The following is a 17861-nucleotide window of genomic DNA, read 5'->3' as shown; positions in this document are numbered from 1 at the left end:
ATATATATTAGGAGGTTAAACAAATTTAGAAAGACTAATTTATAAATTAAAAAAAAAAAAAAAAAAAAAAAAAAAAAGAAGTTAAAACTGACCATCCTTCATTACTCTGTTGTCGTTTCTTATGCATATTTATATTGTCGTCGAGGTCCTATTTTCGAGAGATTTAGACGAGTAGATTAATGTAATTATTTTTTTTTTTTTTTTTTTTTGGAAACAAAATGTATTTTTTTTTTACCGGTACAGTTCTATGCCTTATTTAAAAGATTATATGCAAATTAATGTCAAACAAATTCAACTTTCCCTAGTAGGGTTTAAGATCACCGAATCAAAGTGCAGTGATTTTCTTCTTCTTCTTTTTCTTTCTTTGAACATCATACGATATGAGTGGAGCTCCAGATTTCTTCTACAGAGAAGCTCAAAGACTCGGCTATGCCGCTCGCGCTGCTTTCAAGGTCGGTCCTCTTTTCCATTCTCATTCGTCATATAAATATGTTTATCTTATGTTTACGCACTCATTAAACACTGCTGATAAACCCCCATGTTGTGCTATATCAATATTAATAATTAAAATAAAAACAGCTTCTTCAGATACAGAAGCAACACAAGCTCATAACGCCAGGCTCTTCCGTTCTGGACCTCGGCTGTGCTCCTGGGGCTTGGCTTCAGGTATTCATTCTTTCACCGTTCGAATGAATTGCATAGTTCTTTATTGGACATCGCTGATCACTTCCCAGGTAGCTTGCCAGAGCTTAGGCCCGCTCGAAAAAGGCGGTCTTGTTGCGGGCATCGATATCCAGGTCTGACCAATTCTGTAATTCACTTCATTATCAAAGCAACATGTTTATTGATTGATTGATTAGTGAAGTTGGTCGTCCATTTCTAATGATGGAGAACAGAAAGTGAAGCCTCCTAAGCTTTACTGCGATGCGAGGGTTCAGACTGTCTGTGCCGATATCATGAGTTTCCCAACAGATAAAATCCGGGCGCTCTCTCCCCAGGTATTATGATCAATTTTGCTTCAGATTCTTTAGAGCAGTTTTATATTTAGGTGATACTAAGCATTAAGAATCCCCACATCATCGACATCATCGTCACAAAAATAAATGCACTTCACAAGATTTGTAATGTTTTGGGTTTTATCATCTATTGGTTTTGAGATCAGAGCCCATGAAGTTCAAATGAGCATTGGTACAAAAATAATGGTATTTCTGATCTTAAGCCTGAAAAGCAATCATCTACTTGAAGGGTGTTTTATGGATCACGCATCAGAAAGAAAAATAATTGACAATGTTTGTTAGGATATGAGTTTATTCTTATCGTTGCCAATTGATTTTGGGTAAGAGTTCTATAAAATTCAAACGAGCACTGATACAGAAATAGCAGGATCTGGCCCAAGACGATTGAGCTGAAAAAGCTGTCATCTTGATGGGGTATTTCAAGGGTGCAAAGACTTGACTGAGTTTTATAAGGCCGTGGATCGTACTTTCATTGTCATTTTTTTTCCCCCTCAGACACTGTCAAATTATATTGAGATAGAACCCGTGAGATACTCCGAGAAATGAAAGTGCTTTAATCGGTTGCAGGGAAGTTTCAATGTGATTCTATCGGATATGTGTCCTCGAGTTACCGGAATCACGGACAGGGATTCCGCTATATCGATGGAGCTGGGAATGCGAGCACTTGAAATTGCAGTTGGTAGTTCTGCTTTGGAGCTCAGTAACGACGATTGTTTCAAAGACGGCGACGACAACAACAAGAACAAGAACAACGACGTAGGTGTTTTGCAGACCGGCGGTAACTTAGTCATAAAGCTTTTGGAGAATGAAGATACAAAAGGTTTTTTTCCCCTCTCTCTTCTTATTTATTGTACATGTTCCTGGTTTGGCTTATTCCTCAAAACTATTATTTTTATGGTTTCGTAGAATTCACCCGGATTTGCAAGCCCTTGTTTTGCAAGTCATCGCGGTTGAGGCCTAAAGCTACGAGACCTTCCTCGAGGGAGTTTTATTTGATATGTCAAGGTCGTATTCGACCTTGTCAAAAGATGTAGTCATAAAAATGCAACTTTTCAGAATCATGGTGTGACTCGTACATGACTGGACAATGAGTTTCCCTGTTCCGGTCATGGAATATAAATATTTAAAAGAGATTTCGCTCAAGACTGAATTCTTATTGGAACTGCCTCGGAGTTCATATTCACATCCTAGATCTGAAGAATTAAATTTTGGAAATGATATTTTTGGCCCCTCAACTTTGTCACTTGTAACAAGTTGGTCCCTGAACAAAAAAATCTGCATTTTTACCCCTTCATCATTGTAATTGTATCATATTTGGTCATTATGTTACTTATATCACTAAAATAAACGAAATTCGATCGTGTGTCTATCATGTGTGGGAAAAAAATAAAAAAAATATATATTGGTAATAACGTGAATTCGCAACATTCGAATCCATTCGGCAGTGTTTCTGAGACGGTTTGGCTTTCATGAAGCCGTTGTCGTCACCATCGGTAAGTAATTAATCTCTCTCAAAATGGGTCTCTCTCGAATTAATATCTCATGTTATAACCAATATAGCATTGTTTTTCAACACATGATAAACACACGATCGAATCTCATTTATTTTGGCAATATAAGTATTGTAAGGACCAAATATGAAACAATTACAATGACGAAAGGGTAAAACTGCAGATTTTTTTGTTCAGGGATCAACTTGTTACTGGTGACAAAGTTGAGGGGTCAAAAATATCATTTTTCCAAAATTTTACGTTTGCTTTCTTGCTAAAATCTAAAGCTGTTCTCTTTTATATTTTTGCTGTTCAGAAAGCACAAAAAGTTGAAAGCTTCCTTGGCAAAATAGATTGTATATTCAGATCTTTGTATTTTACTGAACAATGAAGAAGTTCTCTTGTTGAAACTAGTGTAACTTGGGGCTTGCTAAAAAAATGTTTTTGTTCAGAAAGTAGAAAAAAAAAATGAAAGCTTCATTTAGCAAACTTCTACAAAAATGAAATCTTCACTCGCATTTTCTATTGACGTCACACTCCCGAAATATACATATATAAATTAGTTCATGCCAATCTAGTCACATCACTCCACACTGTATGTATGTTCTTGAGTGCATAGTATCTCCATTTACATAAGCTTCATCTGTGCAAAGGAACGTCAACGAATCTGGGTTCTCCCTAGCGACCATAGACCAACATCCTTGACCGGTGTCTAAAACAAAAAGAAAGATAAATACAAAAACATAAGAGACAATCATGTAAGAGAATAAAACAACTAACCAAGAGAGATTATTCCTCCTATACTCTCTGCACTAGTTTCTTCTTACCACTGTTTTCATGGATGGAAAGACATTCCAGAACCGTAGAGTCTCATCACCGGCACCAGTAACGATTGTCTGAATGTTCAAGTAGTCATGAATCAAAATCACCAAAGAAGAAACTAAAAAGTTGATAAAGATAAGAAAAATGTAGCTTTTTTTTTACCTGACCATCAGGCGACATGGCAAGGTAGAGCACTCTCATGTTATGGCCGGTTAGTGTCGCCACCTATTATCGTCATTAGACATTACGAAACATGAGCTCTGAGAACCAAGAGAAGATTGAATCAAATCACATGAGGATTATCATGATTTTTTTTGTGTATACCTTTCCCATTGACGGGTACTTCCACACCATGATCTGATTCTGAGAATACCCGTGAGTGCTCACTATCTCGTTCACGTTCTTACTCCACGCGAGATTACACACCTGCAACCATTTCATCACGACAACGATTCATCATCCATTTTCACATACTCCAATACACGCACAAATAAGCGAACTTGGTGCAAGTTGAAAGATATATAAAATAAAGAGAAAAAAAAACCTGGCTTCCCGTGTCGACGCTGTTGAGCTGGGTTCCGTTTGTAGTGTTCCAGAAGCGGATGCATCGGTCTGCGGTCCCACCACCGGAGGCAAGAAGTCCGCTCTGATGTGGCGACCAAGTGATGGCCTTGACCGCGGCAGTGTGCTCGGTCAGTCTCAAAGTCGGCTTCTGAGATAGCTGATTCCACACCAAGAGCTGCTCGTCCACAGTTACCGTTGAATTAGTAAAAATATACTCAAATTACATGGTGAAAGTTGCATATTTTACCTGATTATCGTTGCCCCCAGAAGCGAGTTCTCTGTCATCATGAGACCACTTCAGCCCACACACCTACCATCGAAACAAAAAAAAAGACGAAATGAGTAACTGGGTTGTAAATTATTTGCAATTAGTTTCATGAAGTCTTTGCCAGGCACCTCGGATTTGTGGCCGACAAGCTTGTTGATGAAGTCATCGGAGACCCGTAGATCGTGTTGAAGAATGTTCCTGTCCCTGCTTCCGGAAGCTAAGGTGCGCGAGTTCCACGCCAGAACGCCCGTTCTCGTTTGATGGCCGCTCATTGTTCTAACTTTTTTGCAGCACGCTCCGTCCCATACCTATACCATACCCTCATTTCTGAATCAGTCAAGAGAGTCCTCAACCGAAAAAAAGGCTTGTGAGCTTCGATAGAGTTACCTGAACTTTGCCAAGAGCTGTTCCGACGGCAATGTAAGAACCCTCACGTGTCCACTGAACGGAGCACACTCCGTCGTTAGGACCCAAATCGCACAGCTTCGTCACCTGAGAAAAAAAAAAGATATCCCCAAAAAGAGTCGTTACAATGTATGTGGTTTTGCTTTTCCGGTTGGACTCAATCTCAGACTCAGCCTGAGACTCACCTTGCTGTTCGATGCGCTCCATAGATAAACACAAGTTCCCAATCCAACGGCGAGGATGTTTTGAGAGGACCAGTCCACGAGGTTCAAATAAAAATCGTCTTGCAGTGACGGAGCATCAAGAACCTGCACACAAAGTTTTACACATACGTTAGTTCACCAAAACCAAAATTCAAAGTTCACTACACAAATCCTGTTTTACCCTTATATAATTAATCCATAATTAAAAGAGAGAAAAAGTGTCTGTGACCTTATGGGGAGTCTTGGGGACCTTCCTGGGAGGCTTGGGCGGAGTGGAGGTCTCATTGGAGAAGAGACCTCCGTCGTGGCCGAGCATGGACGGCGAGTACGGAGATCCGGGATTCGAGTGCTCCGTCTTGAACCGCAACATGTTCTTGCTGGGACTGCTCATCGGGGACCCACCTGCAGGAGAAGAACAAGAAAAGTCAGATCCGAAAAGCTCGCACCTCAAGATCCTCGAGTACGCCTCGTTCCCGGTCCCGGCCGGGGATTCCTTCGCCGGCGAGCCCTTGTCGATCAGGCCAAAGGTGTGGAGCCTCGACGAGGACCGGCACGGGATGAAGCGGTCGCTGCAAGTGGAGGCCTTCGACGGCGACGAGAGGCTCGAGATTCCTCTGAAAGTCGCCGCCGGAGTGAAGGTCTCCAAGCGGAGAGAGGAGGTGGACATTCCCGACGGGAGGTTCAGACCCCCTCCTCCTGGCTTTCTAGCCTGTGATGATGACTCTGTATCCATCGCCGGTTCGATTCGAGTTCTTTACGGTTAGGGTGTGGGAAACAAAGACGAAGACGATCTCTTTCCCTCCTCTCCCTCTGCAGATCAAGAATCCGAGTTTTTTTTTTTTTTTTTTAGGGGGGGTTCGAGCTTCAGTGGAGAGAGTATTGAGGGTTTCTAACGGTCAAATTTAGATTGGGGGGTTTGATATAGGCGGGATCCGAAGAGGGAGCGTGAGAAAGGAATGTGCATTTTATTTAATTATTTATTAATTAATAAATATTACACTTGTGGGACCCTTTAGGCCCCCTTTTTTTTTTTTTCCTTTTGTTTTTTTTTTTACCAAAATGTGGGTAGAGACTAGAGATAGAAGATCCAACAACGGTCACATGTGCTGGTCAAGCTAATGTTTAGTTTGCATAACTAGCCGTTGTTTCGTAGTTTGGTGTCAGTGCTCTAGTTTCCTTATAATTTTTTTTTTATATATAAATAATTTAATTCTAAGCCATGGATTATGCAAACTCCATTTGGGTCTTAATTTAAATGAGCTTTCTTACAATTTCAGCCAGACATCAATATTAAAATTTATTTTAGTTCAAAATACCTTAAAAGTTTCCCAATTAATCTTCTTTCCTTTTTTTTTCACGACCCAGACAGTAAGTATGCCGTTAAATCAGACCATTTAAAAAATTATATTTCATGCAATATAAAATAATAATTATAATAAATCCAAAAACTAGATTTCTTGAATTCAAGGAGGACAAAATAAATGTACACCAAACATAGCCCAACTAAAATTACAACAGCATTCCATTCAAGTATACCGAAACCGGTATCTGCGGAGCCAATCTTCGCCATTCTCATAGAAGTCCATTTTCGTAAAAGTCTGGGACGAGAAGTTGGGAGAAGCGGCATAAAGAGAGGCGCCGCGCCAAGCGTCGAGGATGGGGTCCAAAGCCTTGACGACCCTTATGGGGGACCCGCAGGGCCTGATCATGCGGATTGCGGACTCCAAGCGCTCGGTCAGGCCGGGAAACAGAGAGCTTCCACCTGTCACGAATACGGAGCTCGACAGCCTGTCTTCCAAGGCCGGGTCGGTGGAAGGAAGCCTCCTAATGGAGACCCCGGTCATCTCGTCCAGCCCCGCCTGGTCGACCCCGACCCAGTTGGGCCGCAGCAAGATCTCGGGGCAACGGAACCTCTCTACCCCGAGAATGATCTGGAAATCTTCCTGCGTCAGCGCGCGGGCCCGCGGCGCCTCGCCCGATTGCGAGGATCCGCCTTCTGTCTTCGCAGCAACAAAACTGGGGTCCACTTCCTGCGCTAGTAGTGACGAATCATGTTAGGGAAACATTTGTGTACGAAAAAAAATTCATAAACGTTGGGTGAAAGATAGAAGAGGCGTAACCTGAAGGCGAGAGGTTAAGCGAGCGAGCTCGGTTTCATCGCCGTCGGGAGCGTCGTCGTCGTCGTCGTTGTCTTTGCTCATGAGCTTGTAGAGCTGCCAGTCTTCGTCCCTGGCACCGAAAGTGTCTTCGCCTTTGCCGCGGTCGAAGGCGGCCGTCGTCAGAAGCCGCATCCTCTCTCTCTGCGCGGCGTTCAGCCGCTCTCCGCGCCCGACGCCTCCCGACACATTGTTCCCGTTCACGCCTCCCCCGTTTGCTGCCGTCTTCGCCCGCTTTCTCTGCTCCACTTTCTCGCTTACTTCCTTGTACTTCACCACCAACTGCTCTAAATAAAGCTCCGGATTTTCCCTGCATTATTACTGTTACTATTAATCAAATATATGGTGGTAAATCTAGTACGGGCAATGTTCGGCACATACAAGCGTTTCACTTCATCTTCCTGGTTCCTCCTTTCCCTCTCCAACTCTTCCTCGTGGCGCCTCTGTTTGGCTCGTTGACGGCCTTCGGATGTGGTCTTCAGAAACAGCTGTCTTCTTTTTTCCTTGAGCTGATGAAACGAAACGAAACGACAAGAATTGGGCGTGAGCCTGTTCGCTTCTCTCGGTGTGGATCGAAGCAGAAAAATAGAGATACCTGTTCCGCGGAGAGCATGTTGTCTGGGATGTTGATGAGCGGAAATTTTTCGGCCGGATCGGCCTTGTCGTCAGTCTCGGCCTGCTCGTTCTTCGGTTCGCCTTTTGCCTTTCGCAGGGATTGAGTCACCTTCGACGCGGCGGCTTCCACCTCCTGCCGCGATGCGTACCCGGTCACGGACAGGAAAGACGGGACGTCTTCTTCTGCCACTTGTTCAAGCTGCTTCAGGAGAAACTCTAAGCCGTTCAACTCGTTTTCCAGCTCGTTTATTCGGGAACACCTCTTTGCCTCGGCCATCTCTCGCAGACGCTGCCCTTGCTTCTCCTTTATGGCCGCCTTTCTTGCGATCTCTTCCTCTGACGGCAGAGGCTCGATCGGAGGCGGGACCCACGGAAGCTGCCAACACCTTGTTTTCTCTTCAGCTTCCTTGCTTCCTTTCTAGGAACATATCGCAATTAAAAATATTCAATTACTTGTCTTTAGAGTTTGTGAGTAAAGTCAAGAGGTATGAATAAATCATGGCTACCTGAAATAACCGAGCTTCTGAACTGTAGTCTTGAGAAATATAACAGTGTTCCATTTTAAGCTCTTCAGCCTTTTCCCATGTGAGCCTAGCCCTTTTGTGTTTGAAGCGTATTAGAATATTATATCAGCATTTTGACCATTTGAGGCCACGAGAATAGGAATCTCAAATTTTACTCACGTGTGTTGGGGGTACTTGAGTGAAAGCAGTTGCTTCAGATAATCAGTCACCTGGTATCCGCCAATGTTAGTCCGACAGCATCCATGATAATCTGGCTCGCCATCAACAAACTGCAACAGAGAAAACATAAATTTATCTTCCTATCAAATAGTTACAGAAAAGAATTTTATATAAGTCAACTATGGATATTTACAAGTATTTTCTGAATCTTGAACAAGTGCTGTTCACGCGACGAGAGGAAACTCATTTCTTTCGACACAATCAACAAAATATAAAATCAAGAGGCTATACCGGGATAACATGAGTTGTTGTAAATCCAGGGCATAGAGCAAGGCCGTCTTTATCACAAATTCCACGTTGTTCGTTATACTTGTAGCTGAATGCAGCATCAACCCCATATGCTAAGAAGACAGTTAGTTGAAACGGTATCAGAATGGAAAATAAATCAAAGAAACAAATTACGAAATCCATAGAATATATATGTTCTACCCGAGTCGCAAACCCAATCACTAGGACAAAAAGGGACTTTGGATGCGACAAAAGTCGCATCCAAAGGGTCAAAAGTCCTTTGGATGCGACAATTGTCGCATCCTTTGGTCCGTAGCTGATGCTCTTGGTCCGTAGATTAATCTAGGGAAATTATGAAAAACATTTTTTAGTTTTCTTTTGCAAAATGATAATCAAAGCCCGCCCACTATAGAATAGAAGATCCAATATTCGGGTTAATTGCAAGTTTCTGTAGTTACCGATTGAAGGGACTCCGTAAGTCTCAAACAAAAGTTCGGCCATTTTATTCCGAGAATGAACAGGGTTGCATACACATTCAGTTATCAGGATTGGATGATCGATTTTCCCTGCCTTCAAACAGACAAAATCAAATATCAGGGTAACATGACGAAAATCATTCACAAAGAAAACATTTTGAGTGTGGCGTGAGTAAACAATAATGGCTGAATAGAGACCACACAACTGTTACACAAGCTTTACATTTTAACACTGCTAAATTATTGGTCAGCATTCCCATTTGAAACCGGTGAACTATACATGTCTAAAGACTAAAACAGAACATGTAGAAGACAAAAGTTTTCAGGCAAGACGTGAACAATGCTTGCAGTGCAAGAAATGAAAATAGAGACAGTGAGATGAGAGATCGTACCTGTGATACATCCGCACCCATCCGATCAAAGGCAAAGTCAAGTATCTACCAATATTTAATAATAATGATGTCAGACTCTACGTTGTGACATGAATTTATAATACTAACACAACCAGAAACCCTAAAAATATGCTACACTTAAAAAAAAGAAATGTAAATGAGTTACCACATCACTTATAGGTTTCTAGTCAATACAAGGGTCTAAAAATCTATTTCAAAGCAAGTACGAACTAAATGAAACTATCAACGAAATACAGCAGAGGTATTGATATTCTCTGATATCTACATTTGTCAGAGAAATGTGGAATCGACCCATGAGAAGAAAACACAAACGCGGTTGCAAACCAGAACAAGGAGAGGCTTACGTATTCCATGATTTCAAACTGGAAAACAACATTGCTGTCGAAAGCTGAGCGAGGACCCGAGCGAGTGCAGTCAAAGTATTTCAGAAGTGAAGGATCATGGTCGCCGACAATGGTGACTGTTTCACCTGTGTAGCCAACAAAAAGCCCAATCAGGAAGAGAAAAACCAAACTCAGTAATTAAATATTCATACCTAACGACACTTAAAAACAAGACCAAACATTCTTTCTCAATGATTCCAGATTAAATGAGCAATTTTATAGAGCAGAAAAAGCATTCATACTTCAAGGCCACACAATCCAATCGATGTATATGATAAAAGGTTTCATGACAGCACTAACAAAAGCGAAGCCCTAGCTTTTCATGATTAAAATACCTGAAAGTGTTTCTCCAAAGTCCTAGCTTCAATGTACTATCTAGTTAAGGGTTCTTAGAAGCTGACTTTAGAAACAAACCAAAGCACATACACTTCTTAGTTCTATCCAATGCAACCAAACTACATTTAAACAATCTCGTTTTAATTCAATTCAAGTTGGTGAGCAATCGAACCAAATTTCAGTCCTATTACTTCAAAAAGATCATAACTTTCTGGCTCGAATTTCAAAGGAACGAAAACAAACGGAACTGACCAGTGGTTTTGTGACGAGGTCGCTGGACAATGTTGCGAAAGACGACGCGTGGTTCGGTCTCGCCTGCCCATCTGTGAAGAAGATGTCAAAAGTGAGCTTTTCTTTTAGTTTCTAGGGTTTCCATTGAATAGAGAGAGTGGTTTACCCGATTCGAAAATAGGAAGCGCCATTGTCGATGACGATGGGCGTGGAGGAAGGGAAGAGACCGTAGTCCGTTTGCCGATCGATTTGCGATGTGAATGGCATCTCTCTCTCTCTCTCGGCAAACCTTTCTGCAATTGTCTCACTTTCCGGTTCAGGTCCGTCGTCTGGTAGGCACTAGTGCTACTAAAATTTAATCCGATACCCTTAAATTTGAAGTATTTACGCAACATTGGGACATTTTACTTTTTATTTAAAGCTTATCCATTCGAGGTCTTAAGTCTCAACTCAACTATATAATATTACTGGGTGGATCTTAAGATACTTTACTAAGTTAGGAATCTTAGGATACGATGTAGAAATCACTCATCACTCCCCACTCACAAAGCTGCTACCGTCCACTAAAAAAAATTCTATTTTTTTTTAACAAAAAGTGTAATTAAATTCAATTCACTACACATATCTAATTTCAATCCTTTATTTGTATTCAAAATTTTCAAGTCTTCTTGAATTATATGAGTACGTTTTGGTCCCTTTAACAGTTTTATAAGTTTTTTTGTGTAATTTTTTATGAATTTCAGGAAAAAAAATATGAGTTTTATTTGTAATAAAAGCATATTTATAGTTTATTAAGCCATATGAAGCTAGTCAATTGCATTAATGTTTTAATTTAACCATGTATTCAAATAAAAAAATTGAAATATATTAGTAATAAGGGTAAAGAAGACAATTACTATCGGTTAATATACGTGGATAGCTATTTACCAACTATTAACGAAACTATAGCTAATATGCAATTCTCACGTTTTATTATCACTACATTACTACATTACCTTTTAATAATGACAAAAATAATTCTAGTTTGGTACGCAATTTTCAAACTTTTTGAGTGATTTGTAAAATGTTCAAAGTTTTTGTTCCTAGGCTGAAGTTAGTAGAGCTATTTCGAAGTTTGAACCGAAAATTTCAAAATATTTTAAAAAAACACTATTAATGCAATTTTCAAAATTTTTATGAAGTTCCCGAATTTATTGATAAGTAAGGGCAACAATGACATCAAATAGCATTGATGTTGTCATTTAGAAAATGTTTGAAGTTTTCTATGACATTTTTGAAATATTCAGGTTTTTTTTTGTGGAGAATTAGGATATATCACATTTAAACCCCCTACGTTAAAAGTATAGCCGAAGTTTCTAAAAATTAAGAAAATAGCTCAAACTCAAGCAAGATGCATGCGCCATATTATGAGTTGGACTATTTTTTTAATATTTGAAGTTGGACAATAATTTTAATTGAATGTAACCATTGGACCAGCTACAACAGTTTTTCTTTATGTGTGTGTGTGTGTGTGTATATATATATATAAATATATATATATATATATATATTAATTAAGAAATGTCCCAAAAAACAAACTTATTTAATTTATTTATTTTTTCCGAAGTATTTATAATTGTTGTTCATTTTTTTTAATTCTTAGAATTGAGTACAAAATTCTAAAAAGGATAAAATAAATTGAATTTAAAAAAAAAAGTAAAAACTTTGAAAAATCTACCAAAGAGTTTTAATATATCCAAAATTCCTACAAATCATCGAAATTGTCTAAAAATAAAAACTTTGGAAAAACTAGAAAAGTTTGAAAATCTTCAATAAAATGTTTGAAAATCGCTAAAAAAAAAAGTTTGAAAATCTAGAAATTATTTACATAATAGATATTTTTGTCTATTCTCACATGGTTAAAAATATGGTTTTCTATGCAAAAAGCAAAGTATGGTTTTCATAATTCAACTTCTAACTAGTAGGGTTTCTTAAATTTCCCAATTTTTACGGTAAATTACATAATTGCCTTATGTATTGTAAACAACAGATAAACAAAATATTAAGCATATCCTTTGACAAATACTTACCAATAACATTCATGAAATAGTATTTGGACTTCTAACTAGTAGGGCTTCTCAAATTTCTCCTTTTTAAGGGTAAATTACATAAATGGCACCTATAAATATGTCTTGAGTGTTGTTGGGTATTATTTGTCAAAGAATCCATTTTCTTAAGGATAAATTATATAAATGGTGTCTATAAATATGTCTTGAGTTTTCTTGGGGTAATATTTGTCAAATGATGTGCTTAATTTAATACCTTCACCATCAATATTTACCTTGGGAGTACGATGTCATTTCTCAATGTTGCATTGAATACATTGGTGGATCCATAACACCTGGATTATGTTGATTTGGGTATGATGTTTGTTGTGGAGTTAGATGTTATTCCTAAACATGACATAAGTTATATTGGTGGTGATTTTAAAACCCCCTCCGCGTAGAAAGTTGGAGTGTTTTGATAACGATTTTGACTTTTAGCATTTCATAGCAGGAATTCTCATACAACTTGAGAAGTTAACATCTGTTGTGATCACCCAAATATTGTTTCACTTAAAAATATACAGGGCAAAATTGTATTGAGGCTACAAATCTTTTTTAGACTAATAAGACTAATGTATGTCATCATATTGTAGAAGTGACAATAGAGCACACTCGGAGTTAGCATATTGTTGAAGACAAGCATGGTGAGCACGATTGTCCTGTTGAGCATGTTGATCACGCCAAACGAGCCGACTCATCATCTAGAGCCTCAGTGCGGTTTGCTACCTCTTCTCGATAAAGACGATGTTTATGGCACTCCGATGCGTAGTACCCGTAAACGTCACAATTGTAGCACTTGATCTTGCTCTTATCGCGGTCTCAACTGGACCAATGATATCCTTCACTTTCTTGGGGCGTCGAGCCACTGTCGTAGCGCTCTACTATGTGTCATGTCCTCGGCTACGGCCATCACCGCTATTTTCGCCGATCTTCTCTTCGTCATAAGAAGAGTCTCCATTTCCTCTTCTTTTCATATGTGTTAAGCCGTTTTTTGGATTTAACATTTGAGGACACGCGGTGTGCCTGGAATAATCACGTGCCTAGTATTGGATCGGCCCAAATTACTTTTCGAGAGTCCAAAGGGCTCAAGGAAGTTCGGGACAAAGCCCAAAGCGTCCAAGAGCTTCAGAGGATCTTAGAATCGCAAAGAGGGAAATAATGCTTTGCCTTCTTCTTCGTCGGAAATGCGTTCTTCGTCTTTGATTCCTGGCCTGGAGGTCGAGCCTGCTTGGAGGTCGAGCCTGCCTGGAGGTCGAGCTTGCTTGGAGGTCGAGCCTGCCTGGAGGTTGAGCTCGCCTGGGGGTCGAGCTCGCCTGGAGGTCGAGCCTGGCCTGGAGGTCGACCCTGGCTGGAGGTCGAGCTCGCCTGGAGGTCGAGCTCGCCTGGAGGTCGAGCCTGGCCTGGAGGTCAACCCTGGCTGGAGGTCGAGCCTGCCTGGAGGTCGAGCTCGCCTGGGGGGTCGAGCTCGCCTGGAGGTCGAGCTCGCCTAGAGGCCGAGCCTGGCTTGGAGGTCGACCCTGGCTGGAGGTCGAGCCTGCGTGGAGGTCGAGCTCGCCCGGAGGTCGATCCTGCCTGGAGGTTGAGCTCGCCTGGGGGATCGAGCTCGCCTAGAGGTCGAGCCTGGCTTGGAGGTCGAGCCTGGCTGGAGGTCGAGCCTGCTTGGAGGTTGAGCTCGCCTGGAGGTCGAGCTCGCCTGGAGGTCGACCCTGGCTTGGAGGTCGACCCTGGCTGGAGGTCGAGCCTGCCTGGAGGTTGAGCTCGCCTGGGGGGTCGAGCTCGCCTGGGGGGCGTGACCGTGCTCTTCGTGAGCTGCTTACGTACCCGCTTTGCGGGATCAGGTCATGACGTAGTTCAGGGCGAGTGTGTTTGCTATGTGAGTGGATTCTTGGATTTTTGTTTTTCTTCCTCCCGCCGAGAGGTGGCTCTCGGTCTTTGTCTATGATCCGGGATAATTTTGAAGTTGGGAGAGTATTTGGCTGAGAGAATTCTGGGGTTGAGAGTCTCTGGAGTTGAGAGAATTTTGAGTTCAGAGGATTCTGAGTTCGGAGTCCCTTTTCTTTTGATTTGTGTGAGTGAGCTATTTATAGGGAAAACATGCCGCTTGTTGAAAATTAGCTTGTCGCTTGTTGAAAATTCGTTTGTCGCTTGTCGCTTGTTGAAAATTCGCTTGTCGCTTGTTGAAAATTCGCTTGTCGCTTGTCGCTTGTTGAAAATTCGCTTGTCGCTTGTCGCTTGTCCCAAATTCGCTTGTTTTTAGTCATGCGTATTTTTAGCATTTGACTAAATTGTCCTTTTATATTGTAACGTCGTTTTTGCAATTGAGGCGTCGTTTTTACCATAAGGAAAAGACGGCATAACAATATGCATCATCCATTTTGAGTGCGTGAAAAGCAAGTGTTGCTCTTCTTCTTTCTCATCGTAGCCCCAAAGCCACTCTTTGTGAGCCTTGAGATGACCAACGACCTCCCCGACCGACATGTTCTTGAGGTTGCCAAACTGTTCGATTGAGGTAACGATCTGGATGAATCTTTGGAGGATGGCTCGGAGCAACTTTTTGACGGCAGAGATCTCCCCCACCTTGTGGCCTGACGAACGGATGCGGTAACGATCATCGTCAACTTTCTGGAAAAGTCATCCACCGACTCACCATCCTTCATCTGGATAGCCTCGAAATCACTCTTCAAGGTCTGCACATTTGTGTCATTGACCCATTCCTCGCCCATATGCATCGTTCGCAACGTCTCCCATGTTGCCTTTGCTGAATCATTCTCCGCTAACATGAGAAGGATGTCCTTGCGCTCCTCGACACAGTCGTCACACTTGACGGCGTCCCACACGCCTTGTGCCTGCAAATTAACATGCATCTTTAATGTCCACGTTGCATGGTTACTCTTCGTGCGGGTATTGGAATGTCACGCTGCCCTCTTTTTCCGCTCTTATGCCCCGTTACATCTTCTCCGACAAACCGACTAGGCGATGGCTTTTGTTTCGGCATCTTGTGCTTTAATACCACTTGTTGGGTTTCGATCCTTTATCGAAATACACCAAAATAAATAACCAAAGTGGAGAAATAAAATATGGAGGAGAAATATTAGATGAAACAAATCAGAAGAAAAAATACGGAGATATATAATTCTAACTGAAATAAATGACAAAAAAAAAACTGTTGTTTTATGGATTTTGACGTTTTTGGTTCAGGCAAATCTCTTGTCTCTTATGTTGCTTCTCCCTCTTCAGGGAACATCTTTCATCATTTTCTGTCAAGATACAACGTGTTCGCACTGACAACCTTTTTACTGTCCGCGTTGGATGTGTGTCATCTGTCTCTGTTCCGGATCAGAGGACAGTCTCTTTGCTTATCTCTTATATAAGAAAATGTTTCTCTTGCGTGTAGGGTTACACATTCTTATCACGCCGAAAACCTAAGACAAAGAAAATGTGTGTCTTTTGTCATCTAGTATTGGTGTCTTTCTGGTGAGAGCTAACCCAGCTCACGGTGTGTTGCTGGTGATTGATATTTATTGAAACACTAAAAGAGTGAGAGTGAAAATTGAGTGGAGCTCAAATCTAGGGAGAGTCTAGATTAGAAACTTTCTAGAATAGTTTGGAGTTAGGAATAAATGAAAGGTTATCATCCAGTTGTATTTTGTCATTGTACTCATTCTATTGTCTAGTAAAGTCACTCTTTTCATTGAGAGTCATATCCCCCCAGAGTAGGCAGTTTGGCCGAACTGGGTTACCATTCTTGTGTGTTCTGTTTCCTTATTGTCTTTACTGTTGTTCTTAAGTATCCTAATAACATCTAACAAGACATCTTAAACAGTAGATCTGGGCTTTAAAATAGATTACAAATGAAGCCTTTAAATATGCTGAATAAGGCTAACCTACAACTAATCGTGCAATAACTGCATTTCCTATTCTTTAGTTCACACGTGTACATTAACTCAACGTGTGTATGACTATCATTAAACTTATCTAAACAACCCGACCCAATAGGCATTACTTTAACGTACGTGCAACGTCGTGCACTTAACCACACTCTCATGCTTCCTAAATTCATGTAGGTCTTTTGAAGAAGGATATAATTGGGATATTACAATATTAAGTTAGGGTTTCGATTATTTTCTTAAATAATTAATAATCGGACTATAATTTTTAAAATTGGTGTTTTTTGGGCTAGTTTTTTAGCCGACCATCATAACTCAGCTTCTTTATCACTTATTCAAAACTCATTAAATTAAAGTTATCATCGTCTTGAAAAAAAAATCAGGCTAATAAACCACAATAGAAAAAGAAAACCAATAATAAATGTACTCATAATTTGGCGCCAGATAAGGCGCCAGATAAACGTACGTGTGTGTGGTCCACATTCAAAACCAAGAAAAAGAACCAACAAATGTCTACCACAAGATCTGTCCACATGGCGAAAGGGCAGGAACCTCAAACGACACATCAGATGCCACGTCACAGAAATCGCTCTTGGTGCTTACTTGTCAAAGAAACTCATCATAAAGTCAAAACTAAATAAAATAAAAATAAAACATCTGAATCACTTGTTCGTCGTATATGTATATATACATAATATATAAACCCTTTTTTATTTATGAAAAAATAAAATATAAAATAAAAGTCAAGCTCGAGAATGGAAACTAAGAAGCTGAGTGTGAGAACAGAGGATAGGGAATGGAATAACGAGGAGTGCGTGACGCCGACTGTCATGTCGTCAAGCATGTCGTTTTCCCCTCCAACTTCTCCTTAATGTGGGGATTTATTGATAACACATGTATTAGCGTTGTTAGTCCTCCAAATCAACTCATTTAACAGTCTAGAAGCAAGTTTATGAGGAACAAACGAGATCACAAGAGCAAAAGAGAGCATGTTTCACGTAATTGACTGAGAATCCGTGACGTCTTTGTCACGAAAAAAGGAAATTTGTGACTTTTATGTCACGAAAAGTAGGAATTTCGTGACTTCTATGTCACAAAATATTGGGATTTCGTGACTTATTTGTCACGAAAAATAAGGATTTCGTGACTTATCTGTCACGAAACAAAGCTCTTTAAGTCACGAAACAGTATGTTTTCGTGACATATCAGTCACGAAATGAGATACTTTGATGGAATTTAATGACAAATCTCTCTTTTATTTTATTAAATACGTCTTAGGTGACCAATATTTGTTATAAATATAAAAAAAAAAAATTTGAAAAAATACATAGTTAGTCAAGCTCTACTTACCTAGAAGATATTGAGGAACTAATGTGTCTTGTAATGTGAAGTGTGGTTGACATACATTTATTTGTCCCATTTCATCATTTCAAATTAATGGGACAAAGTGTCAAGTAGTGTAAAACAAATGAACATAGGTAAATGAGATTTACTGTCATGTCGTCTGGCATGTCGTTTTCCCCTCCAACTTCTCCTTAATG

At 40.5% G+C, this 17861-nt stretch overlaps 3 protein-coding genes across 4 annotated transcripts; 1 reads left to right on the top strand and 2 right to left on the bottom strand.

Annotated features, from left to right (window-relative positions):
• The first annotated feature begins 300 nt into the window (after nucleotides 1-300).
• On the top strand, nucleotides 301-2515 carry LOC149379152 (FtsJ-like methyltransferase family protein). 2 transcript variants are annotated; one of them, XM_089602695.1, is made up of 6 exons: nucleotides 301-452; nucleotides 580-666; nucleotides 747-797; nucleotides 897-998; nucleotides 1584-1836; nucleotides 1923-2515. In XM_089602695.1, the coding sequence occupies exons 1-6, from the start codon at nucleotides 381-383 to the stop codon at nucleotides 2048-2050; spliced, it is 693 nt and encodes a 230-aa protein (XP_089458821.1). In that variant the 5' UTR covers nucleotides 301-380; the 3' UTR covers nucleotides 2051-2515. The 2 variants fall into 2 exon arrangements, with proteins under 2 accessions (XP_089458821.1, XP_089458820.1); XM_089602694.1 differs by having other exon boundaries at nucleotides 735-797.
• A 449-nt stretch (nucleotides 2516-2964) lies between these two features.
• Nucleotides 2965-5722, bottom strand: FZR3 (FIZZY-related 3). The gene is made up of 10 exons (XM_089602693.1): nucleotides 4998-5722; nucleotides 4751-4873; nucleotides 4548-4652; nucleotides 4289-4468; nucleotides 4140-4202; nucleotides 3873-4067; nucleotides 3653-3754; nucleotides 3491-3553; nucleotides 3334-3402; nucleotides 2965-3218 (listed from the first exon to the last, which is right to left on the bottom strand). Exons 1-10 carry the CDS (start codon nucleotides 5499-5501, stop codon nucleotides 3165-3167), a joined length of 1458 nt encoding a protein of 485 aa, XP_089458819.1. The 5' UTR covers nucleotides 5502-5722; the 3' UTR covers nucleotides 2965-3164.
• Nucleotides 5723-6150: 428 nt separating this feature from the next.
• Nucleotides 6151-10720, bottom strand: ARP5 (actin-related protein 5). The gene is made up of 12 exons (XM_089604197.1): nucleotides 10516-10720; nucleotides 10371-10441; nucleotides 9744-9868; nucleotides 9379-9423; nucleotides 8969-9080; nucleotides 8514-8623; nucleotides 8223-8332; nucleotides 8046-8136; nucleotides 7520-7957; nucleotides 7306-7433; nucleotides 6889-7234; nucleotides 6151-6798 (listed from the first exon to the last, which is right to left on the bottom strand). The coding sequence occupies exons 1-12, from the start codon at nucleotides 10614-10616 to the stop codon at nucleotides 6295-6297; spliced, it is 2181 nt and encodes a 726-aa protein (XP_089460323.1). The 5' UTR covers nucleotides 10617-10720; the 3' UTR covers nucleotides 6151-6294.
• Nucleotides 10721-17861: the final 7141 nt, after the last annotated feature.

Source organism: Urtica dioica, chromosome 12, assembly GCF_054948205.1.
Source record: "Urtica dioica subsp. dioica isolate 48M chromosome 12, U.dioica_male_clone48M_v1_H2, whole genome shotgun sequence".
Taxonomy (NCBI): domain Eukaryota; kingdom Viridiplantae; phylum Streptophyta; class Magnoliopsida; order Rosales; family Urticaceae; genus Urtica; species Urtica dioica.
The sequence above is the reverse complement of the archived record's forward strand: the minus strand, read 5'-3'. Positions and strand labels throughout refer to the sequence as shown.

What these genes read in the sequence shown, in the direction of transcription:
- LOC149379152 (XM_089602694.1), top strand. Translation starts at nt 381, where the DNA reads ATGAGTGGAGCTCCAGATTTCTTCTACAGAGAAGCTCAAAGACTCGGC. An exon ending in CCGCTCGCGCTGCTTTCAAG is followed by an intron (nt 453 to 579) that starts GTCGGTCCTCTT and finishes AAATAAAAACAG; the next exon opens with CTTCTTCAGATACAGAAGCA. An exon ending in TCCGGGCGCTCTCTCCCCAG is followed by an intron (nt 999 to 1,583) that starts GTATTATGATCA and finishes AATCGGTTGCAG; the next exon opens with GGAAGTTTCAATGTGATTCT.
- FZR3 (XM_089602693.1), bottom strand. Translation starts at nt 5,501, where the DNA reads ATGGATACAGAGTCATCATCACAGGCTAGAAAGCCAGGAGGAGGGGGT. An exon ending in GGAGCGCATCGAACAGCAAG is followed by an intron (nt 4,653 to 4,750) that starts GTGAGTCTCAGG and finishes TTTTTTTCTCAG; the next exon opens with GTGACGAAGCTGTGCGATTT. An exon ending in AGTACCCGTCAATGGGAAAG is followed by an intron (nt 3,554 to 3,652) that starts GTATACACAAAA and finishes TGACGATAATAG; the next exon opens with GTGGCGACACTAACCGGCCA.
- ARP5 (XM_089604197.1), bottom strand. Translation starts at nt 10,616, where the DNA reads ATGCCATTCACATCGCAAATCGATCGGCAAACGGACTACGGTCTCTTC. An exon ending in AGTTTGAAATCATGGAATAC is followed by an intron (nt 9,424 to 9,743) that starts GTAAGCCTCTCC and finishes AAATATTGGTAG; the next exon opens with ATACTTGACTTTGCCTTTGA. An exon ending in CTCAAGTACCCCCAACACAC is followed by an intron (nt 8,137 to 8,222) that starts GTGAGTAAAATT and finishes CAAACACAAAAG; the next exon opens with GGCTAGGCTCACATGGGAAA.